Source organism: Procambarus clarkii, chromosome 43 (genome assembly GCF_040958095.1).
Source record: "Procambarus clarkii isolate CNS0578487 chromosome 43, FALCON_Pclarkii_2.0, whole genome shotgun sequence".
In the NCBI taxonomy this organism is placed as follows: Eukaryota; Metazoa; Arthropoda; class Malacostraca; order Decapoda; family Cambaridae; genus Procambarus; species Procambarus clarkii.
This window is the reverse complement of record NC_091192.1, coordinates 31,053,972-31,081,775: the sequence shown is the minus strand read 5'-3', so window position 1 is coordinate 31,081,775 and position 27,804 is coordinate 31,053,972. Positions and strand designations below refer to the sequence as shown.

Below are 27,804 nucleotides of genomic sequence, written 5' to 3'. Positions count from 1 at the left end.
AAAATATATACAAATTTATTACTTTGTACATTAAACTTGTATAAATATTAAGTTCAACTAAAAGGATGAAATTTAGCTGATAATGTATTAAAAGATAATACTGTATATGCTATACATCCTCATCTCCAATTTGGCTGTCTTCAACTTGCCTAGTTGCAGGCATGTAAACTTTGAAGGAGAAGTCCGTCTTGGAGAATGATCCCTGCAAGAAATGCATCAATAATTAATAAAAAACAAAGGCAACAACAGGCAAGGAGGAAGAGATGGTAAAGAGTGCAAGGCAAACAAGAAGCTGATGTTCAGTTTATTCTCATACACTATTCCATTCATGTATTATCTGTACCTCTATTCTTTCTGTGTCAATGACTTCATTATTCACTGAACGTATTTTTCCCCACTTAATACCATGAACATTCTGATGTACTATACAACACCTACAGTATATTACTAGTCCTTTGTCTTTTGCTCTGTCCAATTCTTCATTCTATTCAAGCCTTTAACTATATTTCTCTGCTTATAAAATTCCCCCGAGCTACTTACATTATGCTACTCCAGTACTGTAACTACCTTAAGACTAATTGTGCTGTCTTCAGTTTCAGGGAATGTATACATGTAGCTATGTCAGTGCACAGAATTCCTCATTCCTTACTGGCTCACTTGACCGAGGTGCAGTTTTATCATGAAAAGGCACAGGTGAATTTGTAGAATACCTTCTGGATAAGGAGGACTGGAGGTAATAGCACAACCATCAAGCTATATATAAAGATCTCTGTTGTCAAGGTTTGTAGAGACTTTATACAAATCTGGTGGGTATATGGGTGACACATGGATGGAGAGAAAATTGGAAGGAATATTATGTGACACAGGAAGTGAGGAAGTTGAGTGAGTGGTTGCTGTCTGCATAAATCAGCTCATGAAATGACTTGAGCAGAAGTAGTGCCATTATATTGCCTCATATGGTATACATATGGATAGTGTGTGAAAGGTCCAAGAGGAGGAATATATGACTGGTATACCAGTCATATATGCAAGATACTATGTGCCTACTGGGTATACAAGATACTATGTGCCTACTGGGAGCTGGGAAAGAACAACCCTGGCAAGCAGACAAGCAGACCGGCTGGGAGCCCACACCAACCAGTCGTCGAGGTGACTGGTCTTTCCCACCTTTTCATATCATTTTTGCATATATTTCCCACCTGCTTCTTATTTGTTTATACATACACTATGCTTCAATAGCTGCAAATAAACTTATGGCAGGCCTAAATTGTGCTTCATTTGCCTTGTTTAAAACTCAACTGAGAAAAATCCTCAGGAATAATAGGGAGTGGAGGGAGAGGAATATTTGACAAGTCGCTGGATTCCTGTCCCCGTTGAGACCACTAGAGATGGTGGCGGCCCTTGAGTAAATTTAGGTAAATAAGATCAGAAATCATTTTGGTGAGAAAATTCACAGGAGCCACGATAAGGGTTTGAACCTATGCGCCGGGTGTTGCCAGATGCACGCTCTAGTCGACTACGCCACAACATGGTAAATCCTGGTAAAGCCAAAACCCTGGTTCAGCTTCAGTGGAAGCCTCGGGATCCTCGAGGGTGCAGTAGTACCCCAGGTTGCAATTCTTTTACCATGTCGTGTCGTAGTGGACTAGAGCGTGCATCTGGGAACACCCAGCACATAGGTCCGAATCCTCATCATAGCTCCTGTGGATTTTGTCATTGATATATCACGTTAATATGATTTCTTTGTGTAATCATTTTTATATTAACCAAAAGTGCATTAAGTGGCCCAAATAAGTTTATGTGAGGACAGAACTAATGACAAAGATTTAACTAACTCGATTACTTTCAGAATACAGTAATTAAGACCAGCATTACTCTAACAAAGGACAGTACTGTTGACTATCTAACCCAAAATTATTTGAATCTTCAGATTAGCAGACAGGCGTTCAGTTTGGATAAGGTCTCTGGGTTATCCAACCAGTAGTCAAATGAACCAAGATATAATTCTCATTGTTGAGGGACAGAAAGCCTGTACAGTACTTTGACTTATCGAGGTCCCCCTAGGCCAACTACTGGTCTTCAACAGGATGCAACCCACAACAGTTGCCTAACTCCCAGGTACCTATTTACTACTAGGTGAACAGAGGAATCTGATGAAGGAAATGTGCCCAACCATTTCTGTCCCGCCTGAGGATTGAACCTGGGATCCTCAATAGTGAGTCGAGGACGTAGACTACAGGGCCCATACCAGATAAATGTAAGATTGTAATGAAAAATTACATGCAGATTAAGGTTTCTAAATTAGTAGAATCAGAGAGCTCAACAAATCTTATACCTAACATAGGGTCAGCCCCAATTACTTCATATTAATTGAAAATACAGTACTGTACTGTAATGCACAATATTTGTTGTTTCACACCTGGGTCAACTTAATGCTAAACACTGTTTATATTACAAATACAGTCAGTCCTCAGGCTAAAGTGATTCTACCGAATCGACCGCCACTCATTAAACCATCTAGATATTTATCTAGATATGTAACACTGATCACAAAAACACTGATCTATGTATGCAGAAAAACCACATGTGAAAAATAGAGAAGGCTTAATGCATTTTTGGCTAATTCACCTTCATCAGAGCAAAGTAGAATCAAAGATTCTACATATATATATATATATATATATATATATATATATATATATATATATATATATATATATATATATATATATAATATATATATATATAATATATATATATATATATATATTAGTATATTTTGGTAGCAGTCTTTCCTGTAGACATATTTTATTAAATATGACCGAAAAAGTAAGATTAATAATTCTAACACGAATTTTCTCAATCTTTCGTACATTATGCTTCACTGTTGGAGGTAAATCAAAAATCACTTCTCCAAAATTCATTTTTATTTCTAGTCTGACGCGACACGGGCGCGTTTCGTAAAACTTATTACATTTTCAAAGACTTCACAAATACACAACTGATTAGAACTTGCGTTTCCCTGATTTTATATCTACATTTGAGTGAGGTGGGAAGGGTGATGTGGCATTACATTTGAGTAAGGTGGGAAGGATGATGTGGCATTAGAGGATATTAATAGGGTATTAAAAGTATCAACACAAGACAGAACACGAAACAATGGATATTGAATAGAAGTGTTTGTAGAAAGCCTATTAGTCCATATTTCTTGATGCTTCTATATTGGAGCGGAGTCTTGAGGTGGGTAGAATATAGTTGTGCAATAATTGGCTGTTGATTGCTGGTGTTGACTTCTTGATGTGTAGTGCCTCGCAAACGTCGAGCCGCCTGCTATCGCTGTATCTATCGATGATTTCTGTGTTGTTTACTAGGATTTCTCTGGCGATGGTTTGGTTATGGGAAGAGATTATATGTTCCTTAATGGAGCCCTGTTGTTTATGCATCGTTAAACGCCTAGAAAGAGATGTTGTTGTCTTGCCTATATACTGGGTTTTTTGGAGCTTACAGTCCCCAAGTGGGCATTTGAAGGCATAGACGACGTTAGTCTCTTTCAAAGCGTTCTGTTTCGTGTCTGGAGAGTTTCTCATGAGTAGGCTGGCCGTTTTTCTGGTTTTATAGTAAATCGTCAGTTGTATCCTCTGATTTTTGTCTGTAGGGATAACGTTTCTATTAACAATATCTTTCAGGACCCTTTCCTCTGTTTTATGAGCTGTGGAAAAGAAGTTCCTGTAAAATAGTCTAATAGGGGGTATAGGTGTTGTGTTAGTTGTCTCTTCGGAGGTTGCATGGCTTTTCACTTTCCTTCTTATGATGTCTTCGATGAAACCATTGGAGAAGCCGTTATTGACTAGAACCTGCCTTACCCTACAGAGTTCTTCGTCGACTTGCTTCCATTCTGAGCTGTGGCTGAGAGCACGGTCGACGTATGCGTTAACAACACTCCTCTTGTACCTGTCAGGGCAGTCGCTGTTGGCATTTAGGCACATTCCTATGTTTGTTTCCTTTGTGTAGACTGCAGTGTGGAAACCTCCGTCCTTTTCCATGACTGTTACATCTAGAAAAGGCAGCTTCCCATCCTTTTCCGTCTCGTAAGTGAAACGCAGCACGGAACTCTGCTCAAATGCCTCCTTCAGCTCCTGCAGATGTCTGATATCAGGTACCTGTGTAAAAATGTCGTCAACATACCTGCAGTATATGGCCGGTTTCAAGTTCATGTCGACTAAGACTTTTTGCTCGATGGTACCCATGTAGAAGTTTGCAAACAGGACACCTAGGGGAGAACCCATAGCGACCCCATCTACTTGCTTATACATGTGCCCATCCGGGCTCAAGAAGGGTGCCTCTTTAGTACAAGCTTGGAGTAGTTTCCTCAGAATACTTTCTGGCATGTCAAGAGGAGTACAGGCTGGATCACGATACACTCTGTCGGCTATCATTCCGATTGTCTCGTCCACAGGTACGTTTGTAAACAGCGATTCTACGTCCAACGAGGCTCTTATCCCTGTGGCCCGTGCGCCCCGCAGCAAGTCCACAAATTCCTTTGGAGACTTCAGGCTGAAGGCGCAAGGAACATAAGGAGTCAGCAGGCCGTTGAGTCGCTTCGCCAATCTGTACGTGGGTGTGGGTATCTGGCTAATGATTGGCCGAAGTGGGTTTCCAGGCTTGTGCGTCTTGACATTTCCATACGCATATCCAGGTTTATATTCCCCAATGATCTTTGGCAGGTGGAGTCCGGATTTCTTGGCGTTCACAGTTTCGATCAGTTTGTTGACCTTTGCTTTTAATTCGGCTGTAGTGTCCTTCGTTACCCTTTGGAACTTAGTTTGGTCAGAGAGTATGATGTTCATTTTCGCCAGATACTCGTCTTTTTTAAGAATGACATATATTGGCGACTTGTCACCTCTCCTGACAACTATCTCCTTGTTCTCACGAAGGCTTTTAGCTGCCGCTCTAAGCTCGGGGGACAGTATGGTGCTTCTGTAGTTGCCTCGATTCTTTCCTCCTTCTGCAATAAGTTCTGCTTGTAAGGTATCTTTGGTAGTGACCTTCTTTTGTGTCTCGAGGTCGAATATGTCGTCCAACAGAATTTCCAACTCCACTTTCCGGGCCATTTCACTCGGTCTGGACATAACATGACAGTTTATGCCCAGATTTAGGAGAGTGACTTGGTCCTCAGTGAGGTTAATTCCTGCAAGGTTCAGGAAGCCATCTCTTGGTCGTGGAATTGCCATAGGTCCTCCATATAATGTTGTTAGTTTCTTGATAATCCTTGTTTCAGTGCTGAGGTGATGTTGGTCTGTGAGGATGTCGAGGTGTTGTTCAATGCGGGTACGGATACTATGGTCGATGTTGCTATTTCTCCACTCGTTTGTAGCATGAAGTAGTTGCGTTTTTTTTGTCTTTGATTTCATTCTCTGCCTTGTATATCTGATCACGAATCAGATCCTGGCGATATTTTATCGTGAAGGCTTGATTCCTTGCTGCTGGGTCGTGCACTTTAACATTAGTATATTTTGGTAGCAGTCTTTCCTGTAGACATATTTTATTAAATATGACCGAAAAAGTAAGATTAATAATTCTAACACGAATTTTCTCAATCTTTCGTACATTATGCTTCACTGTTGGAGGTAAATCAAAAATCACTTCTCCAAAATTCATTTTTATTTCTAGTCTGACGCGACACGGGCGCGTTTCGTAAAACTTATTACATTTTCAAAGACTTCACAAATACACAACTGATTAGAACTTGCGTTTCCCTGATTTTATATCTACATTTGAGTGAGGTGGGAAGGGTGATGTGGCATTACATTTGAGTAAGGTGGGAAGGATGATGTGGCATTAGAGGATATTAATAGGGTATTAAAAGTATCAACACAAGACAGAACACGAAACAATGGATATTGAATAGAAGTGTTTGTAGAAAGCCTATTAGTCCATATTTCTTGATGCTTCTATATTGGAGCGGAGTCTTGAGGTGGGTAGAATATAGTTGTGCAATAATTGGCTGTTGATTGCTGGTGTTGACTTCTTGATGTGTAGTGCCTCGCAAACGTCGAGCCGCCTGCTATCGCTGTATCTATCGATGATTTCTGTGTTGTTTACTAGGATTTCTCTGGCGATGGTTTGGTTATGGGAAGAGATTATATGTTCCTTAATGGAGCCCTGTTGTTTATGCATCGTTAAACGCCTAGAAAGAGATGTTGTTGTCTTGCCTATATACTGGGTTTTTTGGAGCTTACAGTCCCCAAGTGGGCATTTGAAGGCATAGACGACGTTAGTCTCTTTCAAAGCGTTCTGTTTCGTGTCTGGAGAGTTTCTCATGAGTAGGCTGGCCGTTTTTCTGGTTTTATAGTAAATCGTCAGTTGTATCCTCTGATTTTTGTCTGTAGGGATAACGTTTCTATTAACAATATCTTTCAGGACCCTTTCCTCTGTTTTATGAGCTGTGGAAAAGAAGTTCCTGTAAAATAGTCTAATAGGGGGTATAGGTGTTGTGTTAGTTGTCTCTTCGGAGGTTGCATGGCTTTTCACTTTCCTTCTTATGATGTCTTCGATGAAACCATTGGAGAAGCCGTTATTGACTAGAACCTGCCTTACCCTACAGAGTTCTTCGTCGACTTGCTTCCATTCTGAGCTGTGGCTGAGAGCACGGTCGACGTATGCGTTAACAACACTCCTCTTGTACCTGTCAGGGCAGTCGCTGTTGGCATTTAGGCACATTCCTATGTTTGTTTCCTTTGTGTAGACTGCAGTGTGGAAACCTCCGTCCTTTTCCATGACTGTTACATCTAGAAAAGGCAGCTTCCCATCCTTTTCCGTCTCGTAAGTGAAACGCAGCACGGAACTCTGCTCAAATGCCTCCTTCAGCTCCTGCAGATGTCTGATATCAGGTACCTGTGTAAAAATGTCGTCAACATACCTGCAGTATATGGCCGGTTTCAAGTTCATGTCGACTAAGACTTTTTGCTCGATGGTACCCATGTAGAAGTTTGCAAACAGGACACCTAGGGGAGAACCCATAGCGACCCCATCTACTTGCTTATACATGTGCCCATCCGGGCTCAAGAAGGGTGCCTCTTTAGTACAAGCTTGGAGTAGTTTCCTCAGAATACTTTCTGGCATGTCAAGAGGAGTACAGGCTGGATCACGATACACTCTGTCGGCTATCATTCCGATTGTCTCGTCCACAGGTACGTTTGTAAACAGCGATTCTACGTCCAACGAGGCTCTTATCCCTGTGGCCCGTGCGCCCCGCAGCAAGTCCACAAATTCCTTTGGAGACTTCAGGCTGAAGGCGCAAGGAACATAAGGAGTCAGCAGGCCGTTGAGTCGCTTCGCCAATCTGTACGTGGGTGTGGGTATCTGGCTAATGATTGGCCGAAGTGGGTTTCCAGGCTTGTGCGTCTTGACATTTCCATACGCATATCCAGGTTTATATTCCCCAATGATCTTTGGCAGGTGGAGTCCGGATTTCTTGGCGTTCACAGTTTCGATCAGTTTGTTGACCTTTGCTTTTAATTCGGCTATAGTGTCCTTCGTTACCCTTTGGAACTTAGTTTGGTCAGAGAGTATGATGTTCATTTTCGCCAGATACTCGTCTTTTTTAAGAATGACATATATTGGCGACTTGTCACCTCTCCTGACAACTATCTCCTTGTTCTCACGAAGGCTTTTAGCTGCCGCTCTAAGCTCGGGGGACAGTATGGTGCTTCTGTAGTTGCCTCGATTCTTTCCTCCTTCTGCAATAAGTTCTGCTTGTAAGGTATCTTTGGTAGTGACCTTCTTTTGTGTCTCGAGGTCGAATATGTCGTCCAACAGAATTTCCAACTCCACTTTCCGGGCCATTTCACTCGGTCTGGACATAACATGACAGTTTATGCCCAGATTTAGGAGAGTGACTTGGTCCTCAGTGAGGTTAATTCCTGCAAGGTTCAGGAAGCCATCTCTTGGTCGTGGAATTGCCATAGGTCCTCCATATAATGTTGTTAGTTTCTTGATAATCCTTGTTTGGAGAATTTTGGAGAAGTGATTTTTGATTTACCTCCAACAGTGAAGCATAATGTACGAAAGATTGAGAAAATTCGTGTTAGAATTATTAATCTTACTTTTTCGGTCATATTTAATAAAATATATATATATATATATATATATATATATATATATATATATATATATATATATATATATATATATATATATATATATATATATAAAGGCTTTTAAAATAGACTCTGGTAAACTTGTTTTCTTTGGTAAGCCCTTAAGCCAAGATTTCCTTTAATGCCAACTTCTAAGGAATACTCAAACAGATAAAAAATTCATGTTTTACATGTTTTCAGATGCAATATACTTGTCTAACTTAATTTAACCTGATTATGTAACACATTTTGAAGTGATTACAATGAAGGTATATACCCTGAGGACAGGTTGTACAAATAATGAACTACATCACAAAAAACATACTGGGTTCATGATGATGCATTGATTGTGTGTTGTTGTGAAGGAGTCTCCTTTGTCAGCAATGATGATGACATCTGGGGTAGGGTGGAGGGCGAGGCAGTGGTCAAGGCCCCAGTATACTGGCAACACATGCAGCGGCAGCGGTGCTAGGTGGCTCTGGCTCACCACTGTCTTAGCAAACTGTAGCACAACAAAATACTGTATTCAGACTTCCAATGTCGTGATGTGAAAGACTGCAAGCAACAGCTTTACAGATCAAGTTATCAACACAATTTCCTTCTTTGATTGTTCTTGCTCTCAACTTTGTTTACACAAATTTATCTATTATCAATCACACATCACAGGCATTCCAACTGATGGACCAAATCCAGCATTTTGCCATTTCACATAAATTTCACAAAGATGTATCAGTTGGCATATACATAACATATACAATCCCTTTCTCCTCAAACTATCAAATCTAATCAAGTTTACATTAGCAACTCTTTTCACTCAATAGACTTCCAAAGTATTCCCTTAACCTACTTCTAATATTTTCATCATTTAACTTTCTTTGTTGTTTATAGTATCTTCAACATTCCTATTTACAAGTCCATCAGTCTCCCTGCTCCTCCTCTTAACTTATTTATAAACAAACTTCTTCGATCCCACGATCGTCGTCGCCCCTAAATCAACACAACATAAACAAACTTCCTGTTTTCTGATCAATTTTCTTCATTATTCTCCCTTTCATTCATTTTCTATTATTTCCCCTAATTAATCTGTTCCCATACCTTTTACTTTCAACATACTCCTGTTATTGCCTTGAAGTTTGTATAATGCCAAAACCTTGCTTGGCATTCATAATTAAACCTTCTTCTTATACATTATTCACTTTTTTACTTTGTTTGTGTTGTACAGTCCTTATCCCTATGCCCTAGATAATGATAAAACTGAAATATTATAATATTAAAAACTTACATGAGCTGGAATGTCATCAGAATTAGTGGGAAAATATACACAGTTTCGACACATCTTGGCCACAATATTTTCCCGGAAGATGACAATCTCCTGGGTACAGTAGAGCAAGCGGCAAGGGTTGCTAACAAAGATAGCAGATGGCACCGTTTTCCGTATTTCTTCAGTAACATATTTTGGCAAAGGAGGTCTGGGGATGTATCACATACAAATTATGCTAATTATAACATTTGAGAGAGATGTTGACTTGTGAAGTAAAATTATACAATGAAAAATTCAGAATTCTCTACAGCAACTACAGTGCAACAATAAAAATATTAGAAAATATTGAACCTGTACAAAGGGATTGAATCGGCATCCCTGAACTCTTCAGACATACGCAATATTAACGGGGCCATTCATGGTTTATTTGGCAGTGCGTGTGCCTGAGAAGTTTGATCCCATTGTACAGAATCAATATTTTTCTCATAGATATATCACATTTGTGATTTCATTGTGCTTTCTCTCTTCTTGCCATTCGAAAATGTGGGAAAAATATTCACCTGGGAAAAATATTACTTGGTCCGGGATCATTGGGTCCGGGCACGAAGATGAACTTAGAGTGAGCCAGAAGTTCAGGGTAGCCGGCAATGAGAGTACCAAGCGATGTTAAATATTGCCGCAAATCAGGTGCCTGTAAACAAAGAAGTCTATGTATAAGATAAGATGACTCTAACTTTGTTGCTACTTCATATGGAATATAACAGATTTTCTTTAGTGCAATTCATTTATTTATATTTTTTTTTATAAAATAAACTTTCAAAATTAAATTGTCAGTCAATAGAGATGATATAGCTTTTGGTCAATGTACAATGTTGCAAGGTCTTTTATTTTATTAAATAAAAATTAAATGTATTACCTATTTTCTGTCAGGCAAATCACAGTACAAGTCAACTTTATTTCAAATGCCTCTTTCTTCTGGAAATTTATACCGACTCATATCATGAAACAGATCGATATGCTCACTGCACACACAGTAAGCATGCACACAATCTTATGCCTATGCAGTTCACAGAACAATCTGCACATTTTTTCTTACTGTATTTTTTTATCATCATAAAACATATTTTATCTACGAGCTGAATTAATTATGACACTCCTGATGTACACACTAACCTGTTCTGATCCATGGCAGGAAGATAAAAAATTACCACAGAAGATAAACGCAGTCGGAGGAAACTGAGCATAACCACCAAAAAGTGTGCGCAACTTCTCTGTTACCTGAAACACACACAAAATTACTGAAACAAAAATTATTACAAAAGTATATGCACCAAAAAGAATACATAACCTCTATGTAATCTAAAATACAGAACTACCGTAGTACAAAATTATTTAAAAAACATTCAGAACTAAATGTGACGTGTAACAATTTTGTAATGCTGCTCCTGAAAAACTATCACAATAATATTAAATATCTATTCATATTAATATTAAAGGTCACTGAATTACCTCATTGTCCTAGTGTTAAACAACGTGAATTTTTACAATGTTATTTTTATCTGAACTCCTGTAAATGAGTGTTACTAATAAGTGTTCACAGTTGGGAAGACTATTTAAACCCAGTAATTGTTATTATTGTTATTATAATTATTGATTGTTACTTAAATTGGTATCAGTCACAAACCTGGAGATCACAAAGAGCCTTATTTTGTCTTAATCATTTCTAACATCTGAAAACAATGTTACGTACAGTATAGGTTTTAACTAATAAGTTAGTATGGGTACCAGCCAAAGTAACTACCTGTACTGTAATTATCAACAGAAAGCTCCTAACTGGAAAGACTATTTAGCACTGTCTCTGTTGCAGGTGATTTAAAAGGCCCTAAATATCTATCAGGCTGCCAATACAAGAGCAAAAAGACTTAAGACGTGCAACGTCAAAGGCATCCAATTCACCAAGGCGTCTACCGATGGGCAAGTAACTCAGAGGATCACTGGGAAAGCAAGACTTATAGTCATACAGGGTATTAGAATACATGTACCTTTATGCTGTATCTGACTTCCCTCCAACCCTTTCTACCAGGTGAAATACTGCATGCAAGTATCCTATGGATTTACTCAAAATAACTCCTGTTGTTGGGAACAGGAAGTCTGTATCCCAGTTCGTATTGAAGGTCTTCCCCTAGGTCAAACTACTGAACTTCCCCCATGATGCATCCCACAACAGTTGCCTAACGCTCGGGTATCTATCTACTGCTAGGTGTACAGGAAACATACCTAACCATTTCTGTCGTGTTCAGAGACTGAACTCAGGAATCTCGACTTTGAACCGAGAATGTAAACCACTTTCTTGGTTTAGCAGTCTTTCTTGTAAACATATGTTGTTGAATATGACCGAAAGGGTAAGATTAATGATTCTAACACGAATCTTTTCAATGTTTCTTACATTTTTCTTCATTGTTGGGAGTAATTGAAAAATTAACTCTCCAAAGTTCATTTTCTTATTTTTATTTATGGTCAAACGCCTAAAAGTGTTTCGCAAGGACTTCTTACATTTTCAAAGACAGGTTTACACATATCATTTCATGCTTATATTCATTTTGGGTGAGGTGATTTGACACAAATGTTTTTGGGTGAGGTGACAAAAGATAGAACACAAATCAATGGGTATAAATTGCATATGAGAACATAAGAATGAAAGTAACTACAGAAGGCCTATTGGCCCATATTTTCTCTTGATGCTTTTATGTTGGTTCGGGGTCTTGAGGTGGGTAGAATATAGTTATGTGTTAATTGGTTGTTGATTGCTAGTGTTGACTTTTTGATGCGTAGGGCCTCGCTGATGTCGAGTCTCCTGCTATCACTGAATCTATCGATGATTTCTTGCTTGTTGCTCTGGTGATTGTCTGGTTGAGAGAGGAGATTATATGTGCCTTGATGGAGCCCTGTTGTTTGTGCATTGTTAATCGCCTAGAAAGAGACGCTGTTGTTTTGTCTATATACTGAGATCATTGGGGCTGACAGTTCCCAAGTGGGCATGTGAAGGCATAGACGATGTTGGTTTCTTTCAATGCGTTCTGTTTGGTGTCTGGAGAGTTTTTCATGAGTAGGTTGGCTGTTTTCTTGTTTTTTTAGTAAATTATCAATTGTATCTTCTGATTTTTGTCTGTAGGAATAACGTTCCTATTAATAATATCTTTCAGGACACTCTCCTCCATTTTATGAGCCGTCGAAAAGAAGTTCCTGTAAAACAGTCTAATAGGGGGGGGGGGGGGAGGGGGTACAAGTGTTGTGTTAGTTGACTCTTCAGAGGTTGCATGGCGTTCCACCTTTCGTTTTATGACGTCTTCAACATAACTGTTAGAGAAGCCATTGTTGACCAGAACCTGCCGTACCCTACAGAATTCTTCATCGACTTGCTTCCAACCTGAGCTGTGATTGAGAGCCCGGTCGATGTAAGCGCTGACAACACTCCTCTTGTACCTGTCTGGGCAGTCACTATTGGCATTAAGGCACATTCCTATGTTTGTTTCCTTAGTGTAGACTGCATCGTGGAATTCACCCAGAAAATGGCGTTTTATTACATTCAACGCTGGTTTTCTGGGGGGAGCCCCTACGGCTCCCCGGAGCTACTTCACCAAAGACTACCTAAGAAAACAAGAGGACATACCCGGGAGGTGGTCGGTGAACCACTCCGCAACACGAAGTCGAGACAACAACCCAAGGACCCCTCCGGAAAGCAGCAGGCACAACATTCGCCAGAAAAAGGGAGAACGGCTGCAGATGAAGAAACCTATGACCACGACCATAGGAGCCAAAAACCACTGTGCCTGAGAAGAGCATGAAGCTCTGCCACACGACCCCCAGAGGCCAATGCCAACATAAAAAGAGAGCCGAAGCAAAGCAAACCTGAACCGAAGGAGCCACAACAACCAAGGAGAAGAAAAACAGGAGAGCACCCTGTCCAAAGACCAGGACGGCACAGGCAGTGCATGAGCAGGCCGGAGGTGAAACAACGCACGAGACAGCCTGCGAAACAGCACAGAAGGAACATCGATACCGAAAGCTAGCAGCAGAAACCAAGGTGCCAGACCCAGGAACGACCCCAAGCGCCTCTACATCCTCCGCAAGCCAATCCTATGACAGCCCCAGGAGGGAAAAGAAACGCAGGACCAAATCCAAAATGCCACAAGCGTGCAATTCCACCGCCACAAGTGCAGCCGACAGGGAAGGAATCCGCACAAGGAGCCGCCCCGCACCAACATCCCACAGAAGGGCAGGAGCGAAAAGACACTCATTAAGAGGAGCAAAATCACTCCCAGGAAAACGAGCAGCGCCGAGACAGCACTAAGAGAGAAGATATGAACAAGAAGAACAAAAAGGCCAAACACCCAGAAGCTGCCTGGAATAGGACCCACAAGCCATAGAAAGGACCGGAGGGAAGCCCAGCCGAACGACGACAGACGTACCAGAAAACGGAAAGGAGCAAAACCGTCCCGAACCTTCGAGAACAAAAAGAAGCAAACAAGTCACAGTACTGAGACAAGACCGGAGCTGGAGCCACACGACCATGCACTATCCCATCAGCCGAGGAACTGGGGCGGGGATCGCCGGTGAGGGGGTCTGGGACTCCCCCTTCCCCCTCCCGGGGAGGGGAGAGTTGCGCAGACATGCGGCACGGCTCGTGTGATGTCATGCTTGTTAGTTCGTTTTTCTGGGGGAGTTCTGTCCACTCGTTTGTCGATTTTTGTTGTTAACCAGAATAGTGGTTTGTTTTGTGGCGCTTACCTTTCTGGGTGCCTGTCCCGGTCGATGGCAGATATAGAATGCTCCAAATCACATGTGCAATTCCATGAGCCATTGCTCCCCGTGCCTCTCTGAGGGGGCCAGGTTTTGGCTCGTGGTCCCCGGTAGGCCTAGAACTCCACCCACATCGATTGATGCAAAATAGTTAGGGTATCCATATCAGCCATGGATAGCTCCGGGGAGCCGTAGGAGCTCCCCCCAGAAAAAGCAAATGTAACACTGCAACCATATTTTCCAGCATATAAGATGACATTTTGCAAGGATATTTTGTGAAAAAAAATCTTTAGCATCAGACATTTATAGAAAGCAATTTTAAGTTGCTTTGTAAGAGAAAACGTATGATTTTGTACAACATACAGTATATCCATTTGGTGGTGGACAAAAAAAATAACATCCTTTATCTGCAGGAAAATATGGTACTCTATGAAAAAATTTAAATTCTTACCTTAATTTTATCTAACCAAACATCTGACAAGACAACAAACATGGCATCCTTATTCTCCTGCTCGGCTTGCTGGAGTCGGGGAATATTTTTAGAGCATACGGTTCCATGGCCACCAAAATAGTTGATGTTACCTATTAGTGCCCTGTGGAAATAAAGCACACTCAATTTAAGCAAATACTGTAAAAGGAATATACAGAGAATAAGTCAAAATTAATACACAAACCCATACATATCTTTTACTTCTAACCTACTCTATTTTCACATCACATCACTTTTCTTGCCTTACAATGATTCTCTCTCCCAGTCATCCTTAATACCACTTGATAAGGGTCCAGTTGTTAGTTTAATTCATTTATTATGCATGCTATACCGATCCTATGGGCGGTAGTGGAGAAGGTTACAATGGGCTCAGGGATAGAACACCAATTTTTTTTTTATTTAGGCAAGTTACAGTGTTCATATGCTATGCAGGCGATGAGTCACAATAGCGTGGCTGAAGCACCCACGGACTGAAACGTCGTCGTCCCTTCAACTTCTAGTGTGTGGTCTGGTCTTCATATGCTAGTTAAACAGTTGTAGCAACAATGGTTTCGAGAAAAACAACAAGTGCAGTACAGTCTCTAAACGAAGTAGCTTACATACGCAGAGTTAGTTCCATAATTTGACTTGCTTATCATGAATACCACCTCCCCCATTCAGTGGGCCATAGTGGAAAGGTTACAATCACCCACATTTACTACCTACAGCTAGTAAACTGTGGACATATGGCTAAAAAGATCTGGTACTGTAGTAGATAACTTTGAATTAATTATTTACACATTTCTTGATCATTTGTTATAGTCTCTTAATTTATGTATTTTTTCACAGTCAATACAATACAATACAATTTTATTTAGGTAAGGTACATACATACAATAAATATTTACAAGGATTGTTTAACTTATAGGTATAGCTAGTACATACAATGCCTAAAGCCACTATTACGCAAAGCGTTTCGGGCATGCAGTCCATCACATAGTGTCAAGGGGCATGTAAATAATTTTGCTGACAGTTTACTTTTGGTCAGCTCTACATCAGCAGGTAATGTAAGTCCCAGATATTGTACTTATAACCAACTCTAAGCTGAGAAGTAGTAAGGTTTCAGGATGAACAGAAATGTGAGTTCAATGTTGGTACTGCATACTGAAGTAATGGTCTCACATAGGTAGTGTGGATACTTCAAAGCTTCCTTGTTTAGATTCTTAGATGATGTTATGTTTGCTAACTGCATGTGCCTGAGGCATTCAGGGGACGTGGGTTTGATCCCATTGTACTACTTCAATATTTCCTGAACATACTGTCCTTCAAGATTTCAAAGTTGCCTGCTATACCACTTATCAGAGATACTGTACAGACTGTTCAAATACTATGTTACAAATGTATTTAAATATCTGGATGAAAGTGTGAGGCTCTTTCATCAAGCCTGACATTTTTAAATGCTTGCATTACTAGTCCACACAAAATCAAATTTTATTAAATAGTGGCCATGCTACTAATTGAGGGCTCTACTAATATTCCAGAATCAGAACTTACCTTGTTGAGCTGGGAGCCTCAGGAGGAGGCAGCCCAATAGCATTAGCATGAAGTATGCCGTCCTCGTACCATCCCTCCACCAAGACATAACAGTTGTGTGTAAACAAACCTGAGCCAAGAGTTAAGATAAAGATGAGATCAGTAATAAGAGACAAGGTGGATGATTGCCACTTATGGAGTTCCACAAGGCTTGATACTAGTGCAACTGAAGTTCATTATATATATATAGGTGAGATAATTATCAGGAGAAAGCACAAAGCCAGTATGATTATATAGCATTTGGAAGGTGACGGTAAAATATGGCACTTATCAGAAGAAAGTGGTTGTATATAGAAATGATCTGCAACAGAGGGGGGTACAGAGTTATATGAACATGTTTGTAGATGATACTAAGCGACAAGGAAGAATAAAAGATTAAAATTATTATGTTCTTCAAAATGACCTAGACAAAATAGATCCATTAAGAAACACGTGACAAATCAGATTCAGCGTGAATACATATCACATAACAGGGTTCAGAATAAGTGAAACCAGGCCATAATCATTTAAACTTAAAACTGAAAAAGATAAATTACCAGTGTGAAATTTAGTCTTGCTAAGATCAAGATGGACAGCTCCCGTGTCATCCTCAAGGTGGTGTTGACCCTCCATCAGTTGTGTCAGCAGCCCTAATGTTACGACATCATCTAAGCGAGAGCTCGATCCCAGCAAAAACTCGACCTGTTATACACAATGAAATTACAATAAAGTGATATATTTATGAGATATTCTTTGGAGCAGGACAGCAGGATCAAATCAACTTCCAGGGTCACCCCGCCTCTCACATGCGCCTTGGGTGCCCCAGGATGCTGGTTTGCTCCCACCATCCTGCCCCAAAGATTTTTCCACATAAATTTACCTAAAAATTTCTCCTATAAAATGTATTAAGAATTTTTTTGTATTTGTCAATATCTAGCATTATAAACACATTGTTTAAACCCCACTGTGGACTGCATTTGATAAACCTTTATTACTCCCAAGGCTAAAGTTTTAAACATTATTATTAAATGAATGTCTTTTAGAATTACAGAAAACTGCATTCAATAGGCAAAACCTAAACAAATTTGTATATTCACATTTAAATCCGAATTATTTTAATTACTCTAGCCAATAGAGTATGCTATATTAAATTATTTTAATTACTCTAGTCATTATGCTCATAAATATGTAGTAGAAAAGCTGTTTGTTGTAACTCCCCTAGTGCCTTCTCTATAACAGAAAAATGTAATCAAAGTAGCTACTGTAATTTGTTTGCATAAACCCAAAATAGTCACATATGCATTACTTTATGTCAGAGAGGTCTGTATACATATTCAGTATTGTATTTTAAAGGATGGTGTCACATGATGTTATTAGGTAATACAAAATGCACAGATCTTACTATTCATATATTCTACAAAAATTTAACCAACGCAAATAAAAAGTGGTTACCATCTTAACGGTAACCACCATTCAGCGTTGGATCCATGTTACACCAACGTTGTTTACCCAGATTTGTCCGAGGGGTCAAGTATTGCACAAACACCCACATAGTAATTACACTGCAGTCAAATCTCATTACCCGGGAGCCGGTTGGCCGAGCGGACAGCACACTGGACTTGTGATCCTGTGGTCCTGGGTTCGATCCCAGGTGCCGGTGAGAAACAATGGGCAGAGTTTTTTTCACCCTATGCCCCTGTTTAAGTTTCTGTCAAACAGAATACAGAGTGTGACAGTCAATCAAGTAAGTTGTTTGTTGTTGTTTTAGATTCAGCTACTCAGAGCAAAAGTTCCAAGTAGCACAGGCTATGGAGAGCCCATAGGGAACATAAGCCCAAGTGCAGTGAAAAGCTCTATACCCCAGGGCACAGTCCTTGCACCGATGCTATTTCTTATCTTCACCTCGGATATATAGACAAAAATACTAGTCACAGCTTTGTGTCATTCTTTGCAGATGATACAAAAATCAGTATAAAAATTGCTGCTGTAGAAGACACTGAAAAACTACAGGCAGATATAAATAAAGTCTTCAATTGGGCAACTGAAAATAACATGATATTTAATGGTGATGAGTTCCAGATACCGAGGTGTGGTGGAAACAAGGAACTTAAACGAAACACAGGATACAGGACACAATCAGACCTACTCATAGAAAGAAAGCAACATATAAAAGATCTGGGAATTATGATGTCTGACGACCTGACATTTAATGAACATAACTGAGCAAATATAGCGGCGGCCAGGAAAATGACAGGATGGATTATGAGAACATTTAAATCCAGAGACTCCACAGCAATACTAATACAGTACAGTGTACTGTTTAAATCACTGGTGCTGTCCCATCATGAGTATTGCTCGGTACTCACTTCCCCATTCAGAGAAGGAGAGATCTCTGAATTAGAGGGACTACAGATAACATATATATGGCACGCATAGAAACGATAAAACATCTAAATTATTGGGACTATCTCAAAGCTCTCAAAATGTACTTTCTGAAAAGGAGACAAGAAAGGTATCAAATAATATATACAGTACATGGAAGATACTGGAGGGCTAGGTCCCAAATTTGCACAGTAGAATAACAACACACTGGAGCAAAAGGTACAGAAGGAAATGCAAAATAGAACCAGTGAGGAGTAGAGGTGCAATAGGCACGATCAGAGAGCAATGTCGTAACATCAGGGGTCCACGGCTGTTCAACACCTACCAGCAAGCATTACAAATATTGCCAGAATGAAGGTGGATGTATTCAAGAGGCACTTGGACAGGTTCTTGCAAGAAATGCCAGACCAACCAGGCTGTGGTAGATATGTGGGCCTAAGGGCCACTCCAACCAACAGCCTGTTGGACCAAGTTATCACAAGTCGAGCCTGGCCTCAAGCCGCGCTTGGGAGTAGAATCCCAAAACCCTCTCCAGGTATGTTTCAAGGGGCTGTGATATTAAGCATCTGCTACATATGGATTTGTACTAGTGATATGGTGATCTTTGTGGCCATCTCAGAGAAATGTCTATAACGCAATGAATTTCAGCCATTACCAAGAGGGCCTTTAAACAAACTGCAATATGAAATTATTTTGTCCTTAGCTGTATCTTGAGGTTATCTTGAGATGATTTCGGGGCTTAGCGTCCCCGCAGTCTGGTCCTCGGACCACGCGGACCCGTCCGGTCCTCAGACCTCGCAGATCCGCGGACCAGGCCTCCTTTTTGTTACACCCTCCCCCCCCCCCCACAGGAAGCAGCCCATAGCAGCTGTCTAACTCCCAGGTACCTATTTACTGCTATAACAGGAGCATCAGGGTGAAAGAAACATTTTGCCCATTTGTCTCCACCTCCACTGGGGATCGAACCTGGAACCTCAGGACTACGAATCTGAAGTGCTATCCACTCAGCTGTCAGGCGCCCGTCAGGCGGGATGTATAAAAAGTTCACAAAAATAAACGAATTCCAACTTGTTGGTAATCTTGTTAGGAAGATTTATATATCATTATCTAAATTTAAGTTGCACCACTATTGATACAGAGCATTAAGTTGTATCTATACATTTGTCACAATTAGATGTCAACATTTTTTGGCCATTTGTTGTAGTGGCTGCAAGTGTGCAGTCTGTACATGTGCAGTTATTGTTTATTCTGTTTTTTACTTGAAAAGGTGCAGCTTTGCATGTATAAAATAATAAGGCATGCAATGTTTTGAACAAAATCTTTCAACCTAGATATTTTAGATGCAAGAGAGTTGACAATCATGATGCAACTCATAACTACTAGAGGGGAAAAACATTGATGCTGGTCTGCAAGTCTCTAAACACTTAAAAAATGCAATATGTACTTACACTCAGTTTTGTATGGTTGACCAATAGCCAAGCAAACAAGACAATGCAAATAATATCAATTATAAGTCAATAAAATTCATGGATAACATCCATCACACTTTTGATTATTCACAAAGTTTGATCCTTTACCCATAGCTCTCATTCCACTCCAGTACAAAACTGTGGTAAATAAATTATTACTTAAAACTATGCTATCCAATAATAATAATTTTACAAGGAACAGAAATATCACAAAATAGTAGCTAAACCTAATTACTGATATCACTGGATTCAACTTATTTCTTGAAAACCTGGTCACTAGCATTATATGACAAAGAGTACTGGGGAGACGGGACACCACGAGCGTAGCTCTCATCCTGTAACTACACTTAGGTAATTACTTAGGTAATTACTAAATGTTTGAAGAACATTCAGTAATAATATGAGCAAACACAGCAAGTGTAGCAGCAAGTGACAAATTGTTACAGTATATACAACAGAATCTGCAGCCAGTTTGTTTCAAATTGCTGAGTCTTTGTGTTCTGTTTCCTCTGCCTTACAGCAGAACAGAAGTTAACACTGAGCGCTGCAGGCCTTCATTAATCAATACCAAGGAAAACAAACCTGAAACCTGAAATCACATACACAAAATTGACTGGGCAATACATTGCAAAATGAACAACTGAAGTATTGGGCCCATACTGTACAGTCTCAAAGAACAGCCAGTCAATTTAACTGAATATCAGCCTGTGCGAAGTGGGTGGATGCCCTGTGAAAGATGGGGGAAGGGGGTATGCTAGCTTCTCTGACCCTTTAGTAGTAACATGTTATCTGGCGATGGTCACAGTAGCCACTAGTTACTTAACAAAAGTTAGCAGTGATTTACCTTGCAATTCTAACAATTGCTTGCCGAGTGCGTTGAGTCGGATGCCTGATGAGCTCAGAAACAAGGGTTTGATATCATACAGCCTCAATATTTACCCACTTAGTGGATTGTTTAGCTGTTTTTTTAATTATAACACGCTACTCTCTCAGTGGTGGATTGAGGTACTCTCCAATGTCTCATCACCCCTAAATTATGTGGCACGACCATATGCGAAGTTACTTGTCATGGTGGGGTTAAGATTCCATAGAGTCTGGCATATGAGCAGTGTCCTGGGTAAATCTAAGTTCTGGTTAGAGCAGCAATTGAGAGTACCCAGCTCAGAAAGTATACAAATGGGTAAAAATATTGACAAATACTGTACTTATAAAATTAAAATGATACTGCCTACCTTTATTAGGCCAAATTTCTTGTTATCTTCATCAACATTTCCAATAACTGGCTTACGAAACAAGTCATGGTTGCAAGTGCGTTGGTAAACAATGGAATATCTGAAATAAAATTACAATACTTCTATTACATCCATGAAAATTCCCAGATAACGTCAATAGCCCAGAAAAAAAAGTTGCTTAAAGAAAAGGCTAACAAATTACTACATTCAGGTTATTACACTAGAAGTAAATGGCAAAGTAATTATGCATAAATTACTTAAAAACAACTAAGCAAAATATTACTGAAGCAATAGTTATGCTGTGTGGAAGAAGTTGAGTCGTGAGGCTGTCATGCGTAAACAGAATGGCATGATTTGCTGCTTTAAATTAAGTTATTTGTTAGGTCTCATAATTTTTATAATGCTTTGTTTAATGTCAGCAAATTGCAAATGACTACTTTTCAATTTATTCCATTTACTACAGTACTGCTATTATTTTTATTACTATTACTGTCATTAAAATACAATGTTTTTACCAATATACCACCATCCAAATTTCTTAGTTTATTGTAAATCTGTATAAACTAACCGAATAATAAATATACAAAATAAACATTTATGAATAAAGTGCTTCAATTTCAATATAAGCCAAATATTTTTTAATGTCTAAAAATGTTTGCTTGATTTACTCTTCTGTACACCAGTTCAGCCAAAATTGTAATGAATTGTATAAATTGTTATGAATGAAGTCCTCTTATCTAACTGAGCTGCTGTTTGTTACGGTTATCCAAACATGGAGATTCATGAATCAGTTTTGGATTAATGATGACGGCGCTGACCAGACCCACTTATTTTGGTTATGTGCATATTTTGTCCTCAAAAGTACTGTATGTGATATTCACAATTTGCTGCACTCAGTAAACATATGATGTAGAAGCCAATTAGTGTAAGGTGGGAGTGGGACGTTAATTTTGAATTTCTATTTACAATGCATGTACATTATTTAAACTGTTTACCTCCTTAGTGCCTTCCCTGTTGCTTCAGAGAGCCATCGCAGGGGGATGGCTCTCTAAAGGCATTTCCTGGTACAGTACTCTCTGTACCTGGAAATAAGACAAACAAACAATCAAGAGATTACCTGCCCCTGAAAACTCCAGCTTTATCTGAAGCATCTCCATGCAAGTCTCGTGCTCTTACTGGCTCCAACACAAATTTCTTCCGTTCTACATTGTAAAACAATTTTGGGACCTTGTAAATGTCTACAACTTGCAAAAGGTTTTCAATATCATCATTTTCTGCAGTACCAACTTCCTGCAACATCATCATGCAATACAGAATGGGATTTTAATGATTTTTTTTTGCACAATGAAATCATAAAAATGTGATGAACCTACAGAAAAATATTGAGGCTGTTCTATGAGATCAAATCTGCATCCTCGGATTTCTAATTGTTTATTCGCATTGTTTTGTATTCAGACAATTAGTATGAGAGGTAAGGTTTTGTGACATGAGAGGACTGAGGCCATGGGGTATGGAAGGGATGAGGGTGGGACAATGAGTAATTCCCAAAGTGGGCAGTACTGACCCCAGGGGGTGTAAAGATTACTGTCCCCAGGGGAGTGCCAACAGTTAAGAAAAGAAGCAGAAGGGTGCTAGAAGTGAGCTCCTCACAAGCATGCTGATCACTTATACAGTATAGGTGATAAACTAGTCCAGAGCCTAGAGCTAGACTATTTTATGGAACCAAAAGGGAACAGTGGCCTGAAATAGTTAGGACATCACTGGTCATTGACATGACATATGGATGTGTGTGACATGAAGGGGTGAGACTTTTGGGCATGATAAGAGATGAAAGCATACAGCTGAGAGGGGTGAGGGCATGATGTTTTGGTCATTATATAATAATGATCTTTTTTATGAAAGGGGTAAGAGGTTTGTGGCATACTTACTCAATACCCTCAAACTTACATACATACAAACACACATTATGCAGACAGTAAACCACAATAAATGAGACACTCAACCCACACATCCAAAAATAAAGGAAGTGATGAAATTTCAGTCCATTCTGAACCATTATCAAATCGTGTAAAGAAAGTGGTAGATTAAATCAATATATAAAGTAAGAATGTGAGGTGAAAGGCAAGAAGGTAAAAAGTAAGCCACAAGAGTAATAGAAATAAAGACTACATAAGGCCTAAAGGCTAAGAGAAAATAGGTGAAATAAACATTAAAGAGAAGGGAAAGAAATAAGAGAAAAGAAAGAATGAGAGCTTAGAGGGGACTAAACTTATGTCAGATCACATTTGTTTTAAAGGTTAGAGCATCTAACTATGCATTGAGACAGGCAAGAATCAGCAGCAACAAAGCTAGGACTCTGAAATAGTAGATCACATTTTGATGGTGAAAATATGATGTACTGATCTGCATGAGCTTGGTTATCCGAAGCCTGCTGAACCGAATATTTGGGTTATCTGGCCTAAATTGTGCCCGGATAATTTTCTGGCAAAATTTTGTCATATCAATCAAGAAGACAAACTACAACATGGTAAGCAAAATTTTCTGTTTTAAATTATATTTTTTATTTAATAGTGTGTGTGTGGAAATTCAAATTATGTTGGTTGTGGTACAAAAAAAACAACTGTGAATATGGTCATTTTTGGATGTTCCCAATAAGAATTCTGCTTATATGGTGGGGGACCTTACCATATAGTCCAGATAGGTCAGCTTAGGCAACATTATAAATCAAAGCGACTCGCAAAATTGATACATGGAGCATACCTGGAGAGGGTTTCAAGAGTTATACTTCCCGAGCCTGACCTGATGTGCTGTCTTGTTTTCTATTCGTGGGTCCTTAGTTAGGTTAGGTTTGGGCAATTAAGTGCATTATTTTTGTTATGTTGTGACAACTTATGTGGATGGGCTGATCCACAACTCATTAACCCCCACCAATAACACTTACCTGAGCAGCCTTGTAAATGTCTTCCTTGGAGATTAATGTTGAACTTATTGGAAGTTTTTGAACAGCCTCTATAACTTTCTCAATCCACTCATCGTGTTCATCTTTCGGCAGTGGGTTCAGCAACTCGCACAGGTATTTGGCCCCATCACTGACACATAAAACAAAAAATTCAGCCTTGAGTTCAATGAAATGCCTCTTTCTGGTGGGTCCCCCTAAGTGGTTTCCTCAGGGTACCACCAAGGGGAATTCACTAGAAAATGGGAGACTGTTGTTTATTATATAAAGTACAGAAAACCTTGGTAACAATTAACCCAACTCATACATATGAAAATAAAAGTGATTTTCACACAAGTTTTTTAAGTCACATTATTGTGACTTATTCTCTACATAAAAACAAACTGATTTGCATTAATGCTAAGATCAAGAGTATTACCAGGTAGGTATTTACTGTGGATGAGGAGAGAGGAAGATGTGGATTTTGAAAGAGTATGTAGATTTGGAGGGAGTTAGATGTGGAGAACAAGCGTAAGAGGAAGAGAGGAGGATGTGGATTTGGAGAGAGCTGGATGTGGGGAACAAGCATAGAGAAAGAAAAGGTGGAAGATAGAAAGAGAAGGTAATGTAACTGAAGTAATGAATGTCCTTGTAGAAAGAAGACAGGAAGAGATGCAGTAAAGAACAGCATGAAGCAGCACTAGTACATACATATATGCCCAGCAGAAAAAAACATGCTTAAGTAGCATTTAATCAATGTTGATTCATTGTTGTATTATTAAGTGAGTAAATCTGGTTTGGAAAATGTGCACTGCAACCAGATTCATCGAATCTGAATCTTACGTCAATCTTAAGTTTCTACCTGTCTCTCTTTGTGGAAACTATTGGTGAAACTATTGTGCTTTGTGACTTTGCAGAAAATTATTCTTTCCTACTACAAGACAAGGTGTATGGTTTCTTCTGGAATAATGCCCATGCCACAATTCATCCAAAATTGGTTGTAACATGTAAAATGTAATGACCTCTTCACACCTATAAATAATTATTTTCTCCAAATTATTTTAAGTTTTGCTTGAAATGCTTTGCATACTAATGGATTCATTAGTTTGTGTATCTCTTGTCCCCCACATTTGTACTCTTTATGTTCTTTGTACATATATTCTTTTGAATAAAATTGTAAATTTGTTTACATTTTGTGAAGATGGTAAGAGGATATTCTTTTGTGGAATATAGCAGTCAGCGGGAGGACGAGTCACAGCTCACACCTCATAAGCATTGTTGTAGCCTGTAGATAAGGGGAACTCTGTATATGAATTAGTACAGTAATGAGATAGTTAGCAGGGGGCATAGGCACAACTCATGTGTCGATGTAGACATGTAGAGGCTATGAAGCTAAATCTGCACTGTAGGGCGGCATAACATCTGTCTTCGTCAAGACGTGCTCCATCAAGGACATACAGTATTAAGGTTAAGCAGGTTGCTGCGAAGGCAAGTTCTAGCGGAGCAAAAGCGGGGCAATATAGGAAGAAGTATTCTATGGGTCCTTCTTGTGGGCTCCACCAGGAAGCAGATGTTATTCAACTGAAGACAGAAAGGATGGGCAGGAAATCGTGTATGACCTATAGGTAAACGTGTGAGACAAACATCGCGTATCCAGGTGTTATGACGGGACCATGGGCTGGGAGATGCATCAGAATGAAGAGTTGCCATCTGTGATGTCTGAAGTAAAGGGCCTGATTCAGACTGCTAAAGAACAGAACAGGCTCACTTGAGGGCTGGCATTTTTTATGTTGGTCAAGAGGGAGGGTTGCCAGAGATGTTAAGAAATGTGGTTTGGCCACCGCCTCATCTGCGATTTCATTCTTTCTGATACCCACATGAGCGCGGACCCACTGAAGGTGAAGATGCCAACCTGGTTCATGGTAATATGATAGGCATGTTTGGATATTGCTGATGAGTTGGCCAAAGTTTTTTGGTCTGTGAGAAACAAGGAAAAGAGTAGTCTTGGAGTCAATGAACACTACCATATCTTGGGAATGAGTGACCTGTCAAATAAGTATAAGAGCTTGATATATGGCAAGGAGTTCCCCAGCTAGGCTAGAATGATATGGGAAAAAGTTTCCAAGTTTGACACAAGGAAAGTGATTCAAAGTATGCAGCGGTTGTACTTGATTTGGGAAAGGATGTATGTGACCAATCTGCATATCGTATATCTGTAGATTTGTATATACTTTGAAGGATCCAGTGTAACAGGTTCTAACAGAGGAATACAATGCTGGATAACAGCACTGGAAATACTGCATGCCTATACATCTTCCTTTATGTGAAGGCCATGAAACTGTTCAGCTTTTAATAATTCCCATTTTTTGGGAAAGAAAGCCTGTACTTAAGCTTACTGCGGTCCCCCCTAGGTCAATTACTGACCCAGGATGCAACCCACAACAGTTACCAAACACCCAAGTAAATATTTATCTACATCATAAATATCATATCTAAATATCAACACTTAAATACGTACCCAAGTACGTATTTACTGGTAGGTGAACACACACATTAGGCGACAGAAAATGTGTCTTGACAGGTTCTGTCCTGACCGGGAATTGAACCATGTCCCTCGATTGCAAGCCAAGGACATAGGCTGTTGTGCTACTGGTCCCATTGGACTTAAGGGTTTATTGATATATACAAGTTTTTACATTCTTGTAAAGCCACTAACATGTGTAGCATTTTGGGCAGGTCCTTAATCCTAATTTCCCCGGAATACGACCCCGCCAAATCGTTTAACAACCAGGTACCCATTCACTGCTAGATAAACAGAGACTACAGTTAAGGATTGGCGTCCGGTCAATCCTCCCCAGCCAGGATTCGAACCCAACCCATAGCGCTTGCGAAACGCCAGGCAATTGTCTTACCACTGCGCCACGGACGCTAAATTGTTGTTATTGTACTAAAATGTTGGACTAAATTGTTAAATTGTATAATGCTAATTCTAATACCTATTTGAGATATCAATTTGCTTTTAAAGAATTTAAGTCATACTATGTCATTCCAATGTTTATCTGGCAAACATCTACGGGCTGAAACACTCTGAAACATCCATGGACAAACGTTTGTTCATTGTCACTGAGGATGTTTAAATCGCTATTTATAATAATATATCATTAGTAAAAAACATTAACTGGAGGTTGGATAAATAATACGCATAAAAAATGTTAATTATATTGTCCTATAGTATTATAATTATTGAATTATTAGTAGAGTTAATTTACAATATTATACTTAGAGTACGCCGTTTACTTGCAAACCAGACAAGAATGCATGAAAAGGATATATTCTGAATTTAGATCTATCGATAACTTTGTAATACATTATACCATACAATTTTATATTACCTGCGCACCGCTAGTCCATGTAATTTAAACAAATTAACAACAAGATTCTTGACTGACATACTGAATGTTTACAAAGTACCAGCAATAAGGCGCGAGCAAACGTGATTGGCTGACGTTCTGAGGGTTCTTGACGGGAATCCGGATGCAGCTTATT

The 27,804-nt window shown here is 39.5% G+C and overlaps 1 protein-coding gene across 1 annotated transcript; it reads right to left on the bottom strand.

The window, feature by feature from the left end:
* Nucleotides 1-27,796, bottom strand: LOC123755903 (DNA polymerase epsilon subunit 2). Its single transcript, XM_045738844.2, has 12 exons — nt 27,651-27,796; nt 24,265-24,412; nt 22,441-22,613; nt 21,324-21,423; nt 16,798-16,942; nt 16,223-16,331; nt 14,651-14,792; nt 10,573-10,677; nt 9,960-10,090; nt 9,421-9,607; nt 8,464-8,640; nt 1-202 (listed from the first exon to the last, which is right to left on the bottom strand). The coding sequence occupies exons 1-12, from the start codon at nt 27,707-27,709 to the stop codon at nt 110-112; spliced, it is 1,569 nt and encodes a 522-aa protein (XP_045594800.2). The 5' UTR covers nt 27,710-27,796; the 3' UTR covers nt 1-109.
* Nucleotides 27,797-27,804: the final 8 nt, after the last annotated feature.

Bases quoted from the DNA above. Each gene is read 5' to 3' on its own strand.
- LOC123755903 (XM_045738844.2), bottom strand. From the start codon at position 27,709: ATGTCAGTCAAGAATCTTGTTGTTAATTTGTTTAAATTACATGGACTA. The intron at 16,332-16,797 runs GTAATTTATCTT...CTCTTGGCTCAG, and splicing joins CAAGACTAAATTTCACACTG to GTTTGTTTACACACAACTGT. The intron at 9,608-9,959 runs GTGAATATTTTT...ATACATCCCCAG, and splicing joins CCAAGTAATATTTTTCCCAG to ACCTCCTTTGCCAAAATATG.